The sequence below is a fragment of the Acomys russatus genome, chromosome 4 (genome assembly GCF_903995435.1).
Source record: "Acomys russatus chromosome 4, mAcoRus1.1, whole genome shotgun sequence".
Lineage (NCBI taxonomy): Eukaryota > Metazoa > Chordata > Mammalia > Rodentia > Muridae > Acomys > Acomys russatus.
In genome coordinates this window covers 2402176-2415796 of record NC_067140.1, presented here as the reverse complement: position 1 = coordinate 2415796, position 13621 = coordinate 2402176, and the positions used below count along the sequence as shown (strand labels likewise).

At 51.3% G+C, this 13621-nt stretch overlaps 2 protein-coding genes across 2 annotated transcripts in view; one reads left to right on the top strand and one right to left on the bottom strand.

Moving 5' to 3' along the window:
* Snph (syntaphilin) overlaps window positions 1-13621 on the bottom strand; it is a 714025-nt gene that overhangs the window by 298374 nt on the left and 402030 nt on the right. The gene's annotated exons all lie outside the window — the stretch shown is intronic.
* Angpt4 (angiopoietin 4) overlaps window positions 11677-13621 on the top strand; it is a gene marked incomplete at its 5' end in the record, with an annotated part of 34842 nt that continues 32897 nt past the window's right edge. Inside the window, one exon of the mRNA XM_051144815.1 lies at window positions 11677-12033. Within this exon, the coding sequence (XP_051000772.1) occupies window positions 11677-12033 (357 nt within the window). The remainder of the gene's footprint in view (window positions 12034-13621) is intronic.

The following is a 13621-nucleotide window of genomic DNA, read 5'->3' as shown; positions in this document are numbered from 1 at the left end:
CCTATGGTGTGCAATCCAGGAGGACACTCAAAGCTAGATGAAGCCGGCAGGCCCATCTCCAGACACATCTGCCCTTTGGATCTGAGCAGCAACTGTCTCCCCTGCTGCCGATGTCCACCCACATCTCTCAGGCTGAGCTTGCCATACAAAATGACAGGAAAGTGGACGTTTGACAGCACAGCCCCAAGAGGAGGAGGAGGAAGAAGAGGAGGAGGAAGAGGAGGAAGGGGAGGAGGAGGAGGAAGAGGAGGAGGAGGAGTGTGTGCTCTGGGTTAGCCAAGCCTGAGTCCCACATCAGGGTGCAGGTCTGAGGGCATCCATGAAGGCTCCTGTGTGAGAACATGGGGGCCTTGGGTAGAAAAATAGGAGAAACCCAGGGTTGGAGATGAGCCTAGTCACTGGGAAGCCCCAGTCTGGTTCCATCGCTCTGAGGGTGGGAGACAATGGATGAAGGAGTGGGCTCTACAACAGCAATGCTGGGGAGTGGAGAAGCAGGGAGAAAACAGGTGGGTGGAGCAACTTAGGAGTCCACAAGATTTCATTTCAGGAAGCCTCTGATGCCACGGAGGTGAGCTTTGAATAATCATTTGTCTATCTGAATAGCTAGCCCCGCCCCTTCCCCCGACCCCCCACCCTCGCCACCAGGGCTTGAATTGGCCTACCCAAAGTCCATGGTGCCCGTGCTCTGCCCAGCTTGCTGCACCTGCCTGTGGACTGTGGGACCAGCCACACTCTACAGCAGCTGGGGGGTTGTGTGAGAGGTGGAGTGGCCTTCCTGGTTTCATTCATCTGGGAGACAGGTGATGGGTGTGAACCCAGACCCTGAAGCATACTGTTATGGGCATCTGCCGCGGTGCGCAGAAGTATGGCAGTGCACACAGAGTCTGTGCTGTGAACCAATTTGGCAATGGCGCTTAGACTTCAGTGGAGACCACTTGAGCCGGTAGTGTGGACTGAGACTGAGTGGGTACTGTCCCTCAGGTTCAGTATGGCTCCATCAAGCCATCCCTAGTGTTACCTAGCTTAACAGCCTTGCATTGTCCTCAATCACAGAGTGAATGGCCTGTCTTAGAGTCCTAGCCATAAGAAGTCCTTGGTAAATGTTCTAGTGGCCAAAGGACAATAACAACACCCATAGTGTGACTCTCGCCAACCCTTACTCCAAGCACTGACAGTGTTGAATATAGATCTAATATCATCTGCCTGAAACGATGTAAGGCTGGTGAGTCCAGGCCTAGGCCCATTTTACAGGCAAGGAAACTGAGGTTCATGGTTACCAGACCCATTCAGCCTCAAGGAAGTGTTTTCCTGACCTTTCTATCTCTCCCTGTCAGTGTCCCTCCCTGACTATGGGAGCATGGTAGATGCCAGCGCCTCAAGCGCCAACACCCAGGATGCTACCTGAGGGCCTAGAGCTGGAAAACCTCAGTGCTTCTTAGCCACTTGGTACCGCTGCACTGGCCCCAGGAGCTGAGCAGCAGCCTCTTGGGAGAGAAAATGGGCTGGGAAGAGCCAGTGAGGGCAGAAGATGCAGGAGGCTCTGGGGTTAGAAGCATGGCACACTGTGGGCTTTCTGGGGCCTAAGACCAAAAGGCCTCGCTGGGTCACCCAGAGCCCAGATTTACAGGGAAGGTCTCAAGAGTTTAAAACTTTTGCCTCTGTTTTTTAATTCAGTTTATTTTATTTTGTTTATTTTACCTGTTTGTTTTATTTTATGTTTCAGTTTCTCCTTCCTTCTCCTCCCAGCCCCTCCTCCTCACCTCCCCCCTCACCTTCCCCCCACCTCTTCCTCCATTTCTCTTTATATAAGGGTTGGCCTTAATTGGTATCAACCAGCCATGCCATGTAGCCTCTGGTTTTTTTCTAGTGTTTTATTGTTGGATTTGGATGTTTCTTTGTATGTATAACTCTTCCGTCTGATATATTTTTGCAAATATTTTCCCTCAGTTGGTGGTTTTCTTTTTCACTATCTTACACTAATAATTTTTTAAAAAGTAAAATGACACTGAGGTGTGTTTGTTGTATGCAGCAGAGGGACAGCACAGACACCAAGATGGACAGTTAATAAATTAAATTCATGAAATTGAAAAGCTTCAGTAAGGCAAGGGACACCATCAATGGGACAACAAGGCAGAATAGGAAAAGATCTTCACCAACCCTATGTCCAGCAAAGAGATAATATCCAAAATATACAAAGAGCTCAAGAAACTAGACACAAACAAACCAAGTAATCTAACTTTAAAATGGGTATGCAGATCTAAATAGAGAATTCTCGAGAGAGGAAACTCAAATGGCCAAGAAACACTTAAAGAAATGTTCAGCGTCCTTAGCCATCAGAGAAATGCAAATCAAAACAACTCTGAGGTTCCATCTTACACCTGTCAGAGTGGTTAAGATAAACACACACACACACACACACACACACACACACACACACACACACACGTGACAGCTCATGCTGGTGAGGATGTGGGCCAAGGGGAACACTCCTCCACTGCTGGTGGGAGTGCAAACGTGTAATCAACACGGCAGAAAACTGAGGAACTATCTCAATACCTAGCTATTACCACTCCTGGGCATATTCCCAAAAGATGCTCCATCATATCAGAAGGACACTTGCTCAACTATGTTCATAGAAGCTTTATTCATAATAGTCAAAAACTGGAAACAACCTAGATGTCCCTCACCCAAAGACTTGATAAAGAAAATGTGGTACATTTACACAATGGAGTATTACTCAGCTGTTTAAAAAAACAACAACAACAACATTGGGGCTGGAGAGATGGCTCAGAGGCTAAAGGCGCTGCCTGCTCTTCCAGAGGTCCTGAGTTCAATTCCCAGCAACCACATGGTGGCTCACAACTATCTATGATGTTATCTGATGCCCTCTTCTGCAGATAAAGCACTCATATAAAATAAATAAATCTTAAAAAAAAAAAAAAGACATCACCAGGCATAGTGGCACATGCCTTTAATTTCAGCACTCAGGAGGCAGACGTGGGCAGATTTCTGTAATCTTGAGTCCAGCCTGGTCTGCTGAGTGAGTTCCAGTACAGCCAGTGCTGTTACACAGAGAAACCTTGTCTTGGAGGCAGAAAAAAAAAATCATGAAATTTTGCATGCAAATGGATGGAACTAGAAAAAAATCATCCTGAGTGAGGTAACCCAGACCTAGAAAGACAACCATGGCATATACTGCCTTATAAGAGGGTATTAGCTGTAAAGTAAAAGACAGTCAGACTACAGACCCAGAGAGGCCAAGCAACAAGAGTTTAATAGGGGATGCAAGGGTCTCCCCGGAAGGGGCAAAGGAATAAATTTGGCAGGTAGACTTGGGGGTAGAGGGATGGGAACAAGAGAAGTCAGGGGGAGGATGGAGGGAGAAAGGACTGAAATTTGGGGGCATTTGGGGGAAAGGTAGAAACCAAGTGCAATGAAAACTTCCTGGAATCTATGAGGGAGACTCTAGAAAAGACTTCTAGTAACGGGAGATACGGCACCTGAACTAGCCATCTTCTGTAACCAGGCAAAGCTTCTAGTGGAGGCAGTGGAACACCAACCCAGGCACAAAACCTTCCACCTACAATGTGTCCTGCCCGCAAGATGTGCTGGGGTACAGGTGTCGCAGAACTTGTGGGAGTGGCCAGCCAACGACCGGTCCAACTTGAGGCCCACACCTAAACAGGGAGCCCATGCCTGAAACTGCTTGGGGATCCAGGAACCAGAGACTGGATAGCCCAGAGACCTAGGATGGAACCAAACACAACTGAAAAAAAAAAAAAAGATCAATGAAATGATTCCTAATGATACTCTGCTATACTCTAGACCGGAGCCTAGCAGTTGTCATCAGGGGGGCTTTTCCAGCAACTGATGGAAACAGATGCAGAGACCCAGAGTCAAACATTAGGTGTGGCCATGGTCCTGGTTGCCTATAGCTTGCAGCCCCATTGCTTCATCTTTAGTGACATCTACACAGGGAGCCTTGCCCGTTGAAGGATGCCAGGTGTAGGGTTAGGGAGTTGTTCTGCAGTCAGAGAGGAGGCTGCTCAGCCCAAGGGAGATCTTCACACTCAGGTTTACATTTCCGTATCTGCACCTTCCAGATCACTTAGTCGGACAAGCCAGTTCAGCATAGAACAATGAAGAAGAATGCTAGGAAATAGAGAAGACACTTGTCATGTCTGAGACACGACAGCGACAGGAACTATGGGGATCGAGTCATCCCTTCATGACTGACACCTACACGCACCACTCATTCCATCCCAGGGACAGTGGGGACATACCTGCGTTCACCAAGTTACAGAGACTGAGGCTCACAGCCTGTGGACTGGCTGGCCAGAACTGCCTTGGCTGCTGCTTCATCGCAAACCTCCAGAGCGGGTGTCTTGGAGAACCAGAGTCCTCCTCTTGGGCTCCATGGTTCAGAATGATCTAGTCTGTCAGTCTGAGGTGGGGTGACAGGAAGACCTACTTGGCCATATGTCCTCTAGCAGGCTAGCTCAGCCTCGCTCACAAGGTGGCCTCAGGAAGCGGAAGAGCAAACCCCCGGGACAGGACGCCAAACCAAGCTTCTGCGGTGCCTCTGTTTGAAAGTGTTCCCCCCCGGCCAAAGTAAGTCTCAGGGCAAAGTCATTCTCAAGGACAGGTGAAGAGAGCCAGCACACTTCTTTATAGGATGAGCGGAGGGCATGGGGCCATGGGAGGGTAACGTGCTTCTGCGCTTGCTGGAGGTCTACCACAGAAATAACCCTCTGTCCAGCAACAGGGGGGCCACTTAGAAAACTCCCACTGGAGTCTCGGAGGCATAGGCACCTACTAAGCACAATTATAGAAGACTGTGCTGAGGAAAGTAGATCTTTGTGTGTCATCAAGAACGAAGAGTGAGTTAGAAAAGTTCACAGGTCATTTCCCAGATGGTCACAAAGATAAAACTGGACAATACCAGTGGCAGGTGAGAAGTAGCCAACACAGCCAGCCACATCCCAGCAGGGGCACCGGTCATGCAGTCCCTCAGATACTCTGGGCTAAAAGGCTCAGGAGCGGGAGAGACACGGATTCACTAGGAAAAGCAAAAGTTTCTGAACGGAGCCAGCATCCATCTGCAAGGCGGAGGGCACACAGGGTGTAATTACAGGATGCAGCACCTCCCGGCAGGAGAGAAAATGACCCTAGGCCTGAGGCCAAACCAGAATAAGCAATCTAGACAGACCTGGAAACTGTGGGCTGGAAACAGGGGGCAAGAAAAGCGCATCCCACAGAAGACTCCGTGTCTGCCTTCAGAAAACACAGAAGCAGCTGCATCAGTTGCGAGTATCTATGGAGACAAAGCAGCTCTGTGAAGGCGCTAAAGGCACGCCTGCATTGCCGGGACTTTTTCGGTCGTTTCAAAGAGAAAGACAACTATTAGCCTCTTAATCTAAGTGAGGGATGTGTGCGCTGCAGGGTGTTTTGTTACAGCATTTCCCCGAAAGTTAAACCTCAAATAAGTAAAAATAAAATTTAAAACTGGTTAAGAAACTAGCCTTGTACTTGCGTGTATGGTGAGTGCTTACGTGCGCGTGCGTGTGTGTGTGTGCGCATGCGCGCGCACATGCGTATTTGGAAAACATCGCTAGAAACTTATGTCCGTGTAGAAATGACTGAGGGGGAGGGACTATGAAGCTGATTGTGGACTCTGCCCAGCTGGGGAGCACTTCCCACCAGGGACATGCTGTGCTTGTTAAATGAAAATAAACAGAATCCAGAAGGAGTTGTTGGTTCTCTGGGTCACAGGCTCCTCCAGGCCTCTGCAGGGTCCCAGGTTCCAAAATAGATCTTCACCCCCCACTGCCACCCTGACCTGGCAGGCCTGGTCCTCTTCTCCTGGAGGGGAGCCAGAAGCTGGCTGGAGCTGAGCTCCTGGCCTGAGAAAGGACAGATATGGCAATGGCCCAGGCTACCCAGGGCCAAAAGGATATACATCTTCCATTGTGACCCTCAGGGTCCTGGCCTGGCCAGGACAACGCTCAGGAGCTCAGGAGGGAGAAAGAGGCCAAAAGGACCTTCCATAGAGCCCGTGCACTGACCGCAGAGGCTGCTGCGTCTGAGGCCCATCTGTCTGGGCTGCTGCTGGCACACTGGGTGACTTGGGACAAAGCCAATGCAGTTTCTGGGACAGTTTCTCTGGAGCATGCGTGGAAAGAATTTTACCTTCTATTGTACCTTTAGTGTCACAGGGGCTGAAGGACGATTTGGTGCAAAATGTTAGCTTTTTCCAACACCAGCCCTGGTGACAGTAGGTCACCTGGAGTTCTCTGGTGCTGACACTTAACTGGGGATGTCTCCCTCACTCTGGGGCGGCCAGCATACCACAAAGAGATGGTACAGTACCTCCTCATCCTGTACCTCACTAAGGGGTAGGTCTTTTCTGCTTGACCCTGGCTACAATGCTGATGGTCTGGGCTCGAGGGAGTTAGGTACTTCCTGTCCTACCCTCCCTGGGATTCTCAGCCTTGGAAACCAAGGCCACTTGAGACCCAAGGCCACTCGAAGACTCAACTGTGTTGACCAACAGCCACTGCTGAAACTGCATAGTAAAGAAAAAGGTTTCTTTTCTCTCTCTCTTTCTTTATGGAGTGTGTGTGTGTGTGTGTGTGTGTGTGTGTGTGTGTGTGTGTGTGTGTGTGTGTGTGTGTTATAGTGTAATGTATTCTGCATCTCTGGGCTTTAGTGCTGGGTACTGGAGGTAAGAAACATGTGTCATATTATTGTCTTAGGTGAGAGGTTATTGAGGACACCATGGTGCCTAGTCCTTAAAACTGGCTCCTCCTCCCTGGGGACACCGACAGACCAGCCTCCAGGGTTACCGTAGTCCCCAGAGCTTCCTGCCAGGACCTCACATGCCTACCAGTGCTATGGGAGATGCCCAGACAGTGACCTCTGGAAGGTGACAAGCACTGTGAGGCCAGGCTGGTGGCAGCCCTCATTCATACCCAGAGGAAGAAAAACAAGAAGGTGGGTGAGAGGAGCCGCTGGAAGGTGCAGGACACTGGGTGCTAGGTGGTGATCATCACTGGGGATTGAGATTGGTGACATTAGTCTTCTTTTTGCTCTTGATACTCAAGAAGATCAGCTGGCAAGTGACTGACCAGGTATGGCTGACTAAGCACCTAGATCCAGCCATACCTGAAGCTAGACTTAGCTTCTCAGTTGTATCGCTCACCAATTTCTCTTTTTGACAAACTATTTGAGCAAAGGTCAACATGCTAAATAGCCAAGTATATTCTCCATACTCTGCCTCCATGCTGGTAAGGCAAGAGTGCACACAGGCGTTGGTCAGTTTCTGTACTTGAAGGCAAGACACTTAGAGCACCACAAACAGAAACTTCCTGCTGCCCCTGCCCTGAAGGAGAAAGATGGCACCCAGGTTTCTCCTTTGGGACTTTCCTGAGCCAGCTCCTGTCAACGGTGGGGCTTATCCCACCAATAAACTCTTGGGCTTCTGTGAAGCTGACCCTTGGATGGGGACACCAGTAACTAAGACAGAAAGAATGGCCACAGCTAGGGGGTGCTGAGCCTGGCTCTGAGCCCCAGCCTTTATGAGGGTGCATTCATGGGGACACTTTGGTCTGGGCACTGGAACAATAATTAAAGGCAGAGGAATGGATAAGGTAGGTTGGCTAAGGAAAGTAACCGTGCAGGATGGCCATGGGGTGAGTCTCAGATACAGATTCCTATAGGAGCCTTGAGGACTGAGGTAGCAGAACCCAGAGAACCCAGCCAGGTGACAGACAGGCCCCACAGGGGTCTGAGAGCCACCAGTCTGGACTTCAAGCCAGAGGTGTAGAGCACAGAGGTGGGGCTAATGTGTGTGTGGAAGAAAGCACCCAGTTGCCACCTTGGAAACAGACAAGCATGTCTTCCCAGCAAGTGACAGCAGCCCTTATGATGGTGACAGCAGACGATCTTGTCCACACAAGCTGAGAGGTAGCAGAAACTATTGACTCTCAGTTCTGGACTTCTTTTTTGCTTGCTTGTTTGTTCGTTTGTTTGTTTTTCAAGACAAGGTCTTTCTGTGTAACCTTGGCTGTCCTGGACTTGCTTTGTAGACCAGGCTGGCCTTGAACTCATAGCCATCTACCTGCCTCTGCCTTCCAAGTGCTGGGATTAAAGGTGTGTGCCACCATGCCTGGCCTGTTCTGGAGTTCCTTTAGGAAGCCCAAAGCAAGGTGCTAGCTGGAAAGGCATCTGACGACAACGTTCTGCACTTCTGTAACCCCAGATGCCACTCAATACTAATATAGTGTGCGCACACACACACACACACACACACACACACACACAGTGTGCATGTGCACAAAGACCAAACCCCAGGCTTGACATGCCTTTCTGGGTATCTTTTCCAAGGGTTTTAATCCTAGCTAGGCCCTTCCCTGCCCTAGCCACCTCCCCAAGGCCTTCCATCTGATACACAGATTGATTAAGTACCAATTAACAAAATCCCTCAGACCACAGGGTCTGTATTTAGCAGTACTATATCTTGACTACAGGGATCCCTTTTCTAACTTTAAGCATTATCAAGCAATGGTAGATATTAGCCCATTAGACAGAAGAAACAGGGTCAAAGAAGTGATGTAACTTGGCCAGGGCCACAGAGACGAGACACTAGAATTATAGGTCAGACAGGCCAGTGGGCTCAGGACACACAACTGAAACAAGAAGGAATGTGCAAAGGCCAGTGGCAAAGCAAGGCTGGCTGGATGTGGGGCCAGGGCAGAGACGCAGAGTGAGATCATGGCTCCCAGGCAAGCCCAGGCTCCCACACACAACACAAGCCAAGTTCTTTGTGCTTTCATTGAGAAATTTAAGACATGATAGAGTGTTAGCTGGGCGGTGGTGGTGCACGCCTTTAATCCCAGCACTTGAGAGGCCAGCCTGGTCTACAAAGTGAGTCCAGGATAGTCAAGGCTACACAGAGAAACCCTGTCTTGATAAAAAAAAAAAAAAAAAAAAAAAAAAAAAAACAGACATGATAGCGTGTTAAGCTCGACTTGGTGGAAACACTTGAAATAATTTCCAAAGCCAAACAGCAAGAGGTAGTTTGACCTTCCTCTGGCTCTCAAGAGCTGTGCGCTTCTGTATCCTTCAGTGGCCTCCTGTGAAACCTGGACACCTGAAGCCATCATGCTGGTGGCTTCTCTGAAGAGACCTAGAGAAGGTCAGCTGCTGACAGATGAGAGAGGAAGCCTTCAAATAAAGTCAGACCGACCATCGTGATGCAGTGGGGGGGCTTGGGGTGGGTGGGGGACAACAAGTAGAAAGCCCCAGGGAGCACCTACACTCCTGACCTGAGAGGTGATAGCTGGCTACTGTGTTCACAGCCACCAAGCCCTGGGGTCACTTTGTGGATGCTGTGATGAATGGACAGGCAGAGTAGGTGTGCATCAGTGCTCTGGACAGAGAATGTGGCACGTGCACGTGTGCAAAGGCCCTGAGAGCAAGGCAGTCCTGAAGCTAATGGGGCCAGCAAGTAGCCATCCCAACATGTCCAGTGGAGACCCAGCTCCTCTACTGGTCTGTTCTGATGTTCTTCTTTGAAGTCTGACTGCCTCTTCTTTGTGCTGAGAGTTGTTTTAACAGTGTCCTGTAGGCCTGTGTCTATTCGACAAACCCGTGTGGGGAGCAAAGCCATGTCGTGTTCATTCACTCATTCAGTCTCTTCGTCGTCGAAGGCATCCCCGGCGCAGGAGGCTTTCCACAGTCATCTGGAGGCCACACCACAGCCCACAGGATGTGGAAGCACAGTTTCCTGTGTCGGCTGCAGGCAGGGGCCGGGAGGGCTGCAAGGGTTAAGAAGCAGAGAGCAGTGGGATGGGTGTGGGGGCTGGTGGAGAGGTAGTGGCCGCTGACCCTGCCCTCTGCTCTTTATCCCCTATCCAGGTCAAGGCCGTTCAGACTTCGTGTCTTTTACAAATAGCTCAACTGCTCTGGGGCAGGTTCGCAAGCCTCCTTGGGGTCAAGAAACGTGTCAGACCATAGTTATGATGATAGCTGCCCTTTAGTCTACATACCTGTATGTCAGATGTCAGGTACAGGACACACAGACACACAGACACACACACACACACACACGCACGCACGCACGCACGCACGCACACACACACACACACACACACACACACATACACACACGCACACGGGGCTGTGGTCCTGTTCTGAATTCATGTACTTCCTTCTCCATGGCCCCATCCGCAGCCCTGAGCTCTGGCCTGCAGGCAGGCACCTTGAATGCTGCCTTCTGTCCTCATCTGCAGCTGTTTTCCCTACAGGAGCCTCATGCCTGATCCAAGGCTCAGGCCCCAATGAGCTCTTTTTCATTCATTCATTCATTCATTCATTCGTTCATTCATTCATTCATTATCAGGAGTTCAAAACCAAAGAGAAGAAATGCCACCATAAAGCTGGCTTGCCAGCACCCTGAGGGACAGACTCAAAGGCAACCACTAGGAGCAGCTACCAGCCTCCAGGGGCCATGGCTCCAACGACAAATCCCTTCACTCACAAGCTTTCACTTCAGCAGCCAATGGAGGAAGAAACACAAGCAAATGAGGTGGCACCATGGCTCCCCAGCCTGTCGCTGCACAGCATGGCCTGACTCAATGACTTTCATGCTGTGGAAGTGGATACTCGCATTTTTCTTGCTCAGGAAGCCAAGGCACAGTGGCTTAAAACGTCTTGGTGAAAGTCACACAGCTGGTAAATGGTAGAGCAGGGTTTTGAACAGCAAGCTGAAAATTCTTCCAGTCCCTGAGCCAGGACTCCGATGCATTCCTCAGACAAGAGCTGGGTCTTGCTCTGTTTTGCATCAGAAGTGTAAGATTTAGGGCCAGCCACCTCTGATTCTAGGGGTGCTGGCCAGGATACTCCCCCAGCCCAAGACTTACCACCCAGAACAGGAAGTCCTGGGACAACCTACCCAGGAGACTTCTGAATCCTGGCGCCACCACGAAGCCAGAGCCACCACAGGGCGGAATGCCCCCGCCCTAGGCCCCAGGGGAGAAGGGAGGCCAGGAGCCAATTGCGCTGGGCACCCACAGGACTCCACTCCAGCCCTGGAAGGCTTTCTGTCTCCAGGCCGCTTGCTTCCCCAGCCTTGCCTTGCTCCCGCCCTCCTTAAGCTGCTGTAGGGGGGTCACTGCCCGTGCTCCAAGCCTAACTTGGAATCAGAGGGGGGAAGGTGGAGGGGCTGAAACTTGAGAACCAGGCTTTGGGGGACAGGGGTGAGGGTGGAGAGAAGAGAAAGCTGGGGAGAGTGGAGGAAGAGACTCAGATGCTTCCCACTTGGGCGGGGAGTCTTGCATGAGCTGTGGTCCAGTGCGTGCGTGTGCGTGTGCGTGTGCATGGGCTGCCTCGAGCCTGGCCAGGGAGGACAGGCCCCACTGCACAATCAAAGCCTCAGAGGCAGGAGGAAGAGGCAGGAAGGGGACAGAGTAGCCTGGGGGGGAGCAGGAGGCGAGGCCTCACAGGGAAAGCGAGCAGCTGTGGCTGCCCTGAGTATAAATAGCCCAGAGGAGCTGTGGCCCTCAGGACTTAGAGCAGGAGGATTCGGCAGCCAGGTCTGTCTTCCCAGGCCCCAGCTGCATTGCACATCTGGGCAAAGGCTAGCTTGTGGGTGGGTACCTGCCCTGGTACCTCTGACAAGACCACCTCACCACCACCACTTGGCCTCGGACACTCTGCCAGCCAGCCATGCTGCTAGGTGGCCTCCTCCTGCTGGCCACCGTGGCTACAGCCCAGCAGACAGGGCCAGCAGCCAGTGGGCACCGCCAGATTCACCGGGTCCAGCATGGCCAGTGCAGCTACACCTTTGTGCTACCGGAGCCTGATACCTGCCAGCAGGCGCCTGTGGCACCTGAGGCTTTTGGCGGCTCCAACAGCCTCCAGGGGGACTTGCCTGCCTCCACGCTGCACGTTGCCGACTCGCGAGCCCAGCGGGCCCAGCGCGTGAGCCAGTTGGAGAAGATACTAGAAAATAATACTCAGTGGCTGCTGAAGGTACCGCTGGGGTTGTGTGATGGGCTAGTGGGTGGCTAAGGGACTGCCCTGTTGTCAGGTGGAGTATCAGCCCAGAGATGTCTATCCCAGGATAGAGAGGCTCGAGCTTTATGTTGTATACAGCCTCTGGGATGTGGGGCCCAAAGAGTCCTGGATGAGGATGGCTATGAGGCCTCATATGCAAAGCTCGAGCATCGCTTGGCCAGGCGTCTCACAAATGTTCATTCATTCATCTCAGAGGAATTTGCTGAGTGCTGACCATGAGTCAGGACCATTCAAAGTGTCCTGGCATCCCCACAGGAACAGAACAATACATTCCTATCCAATGGGCTGGGGAAAGGGCGAGGAAAAGTTGTCTGTCATGTGGGGCAGTGACACATGAGGAGACGGAGACAGGAAGAAGGCACAGGGCGGCTTTCCCAGGTCAGATCCGTGGAGGGTATCTGAGGAAGTGAAGACAGCAATGGGGACCTGGAGGGTATCCTGGCAGAGGTAAGGGTATAAGAGAGAACTTGTAAGTTGGGGAGCAGGGAGGAAGGGGCGTGGGCATTCCTGGATGGATGAGCGTTTGGGACTTTGGCTTCTAAGTGACTTGGTTACCACAGAGTTGTGAACAGGCTGAGACTAGTGGATTTGGTATCAGTAGAAGACATTATGGGGTAGAGTGGCCTCTGGGAGGCCAGGTGTGAGGTCTCCATGGATACTGTAAGCCCCATACATGAGAGTCTGAAGGTCTACAGGATGGCTGCCTGATTCTGATTTATTCTGGGGGGTCATCGGTAAACTGGGAGTCAGGTGGCAAAGAGCGAAGAGGTAGTACACCACTGAAGTCTGGGCCCAGTACTAGGACTGGCGAAGGGTCTCTGGTCACCTTCTCGCTCGTTCAACAAACGCTGAGCAGTTTATACCTCGGTAAGTACTGGGTACAGAGTTGAAGAAGGCAGCCTGGGCTATGAGTGTGTGGGCAGGATCCTGTCCTGTGAGACCAGGACGTGGCCAGCCAGAGTCCCTAAGTAAGAACCACCCACCAAGAAAAGAGAAGGAGACCTAGAACCATGTCAGGTAGGGGCTGAACCAATGTACAGAAGTTTAGAACAAGGGAGACAGAACACGCCTGACAGACAATGACCCAGGGAGGGTCATGGCCATCCAGAATGACTTTCTCACCCTGTAGCTTCCAAACTGTTGCGGGGGGGGGGGGGGTTAAAATGATTACATGGGATAACATATTTATCCCATGCCGTGTGTACGTGTGTGTCGGCGTCGCGTGCCACATGTGTGGAAGTCAAGGGATGGCTTGTGGGAGTCACTTCTCTCCTTCCACAATTTGGGTCCCAGAGTTGAAACTCGGGTTATCAGGTATGTCAGCAGTTGGTAGGAAATAGCATGCACATTTGGTATTTATACACACAGACCCATACTAATATACCACACATGCCTGGGTGAGCTCCCTGTAGTCCGCATGCTGTATGACATGTATTGATAGCCTGCTCCCACAGGCTCTCCTACTCCCACTCCCAACACATGTGTAGCCTCCCGCCTGTCTCTGCTACATCCTAGCTGCCGCTCCCTACCTCCTGCCCCTCAG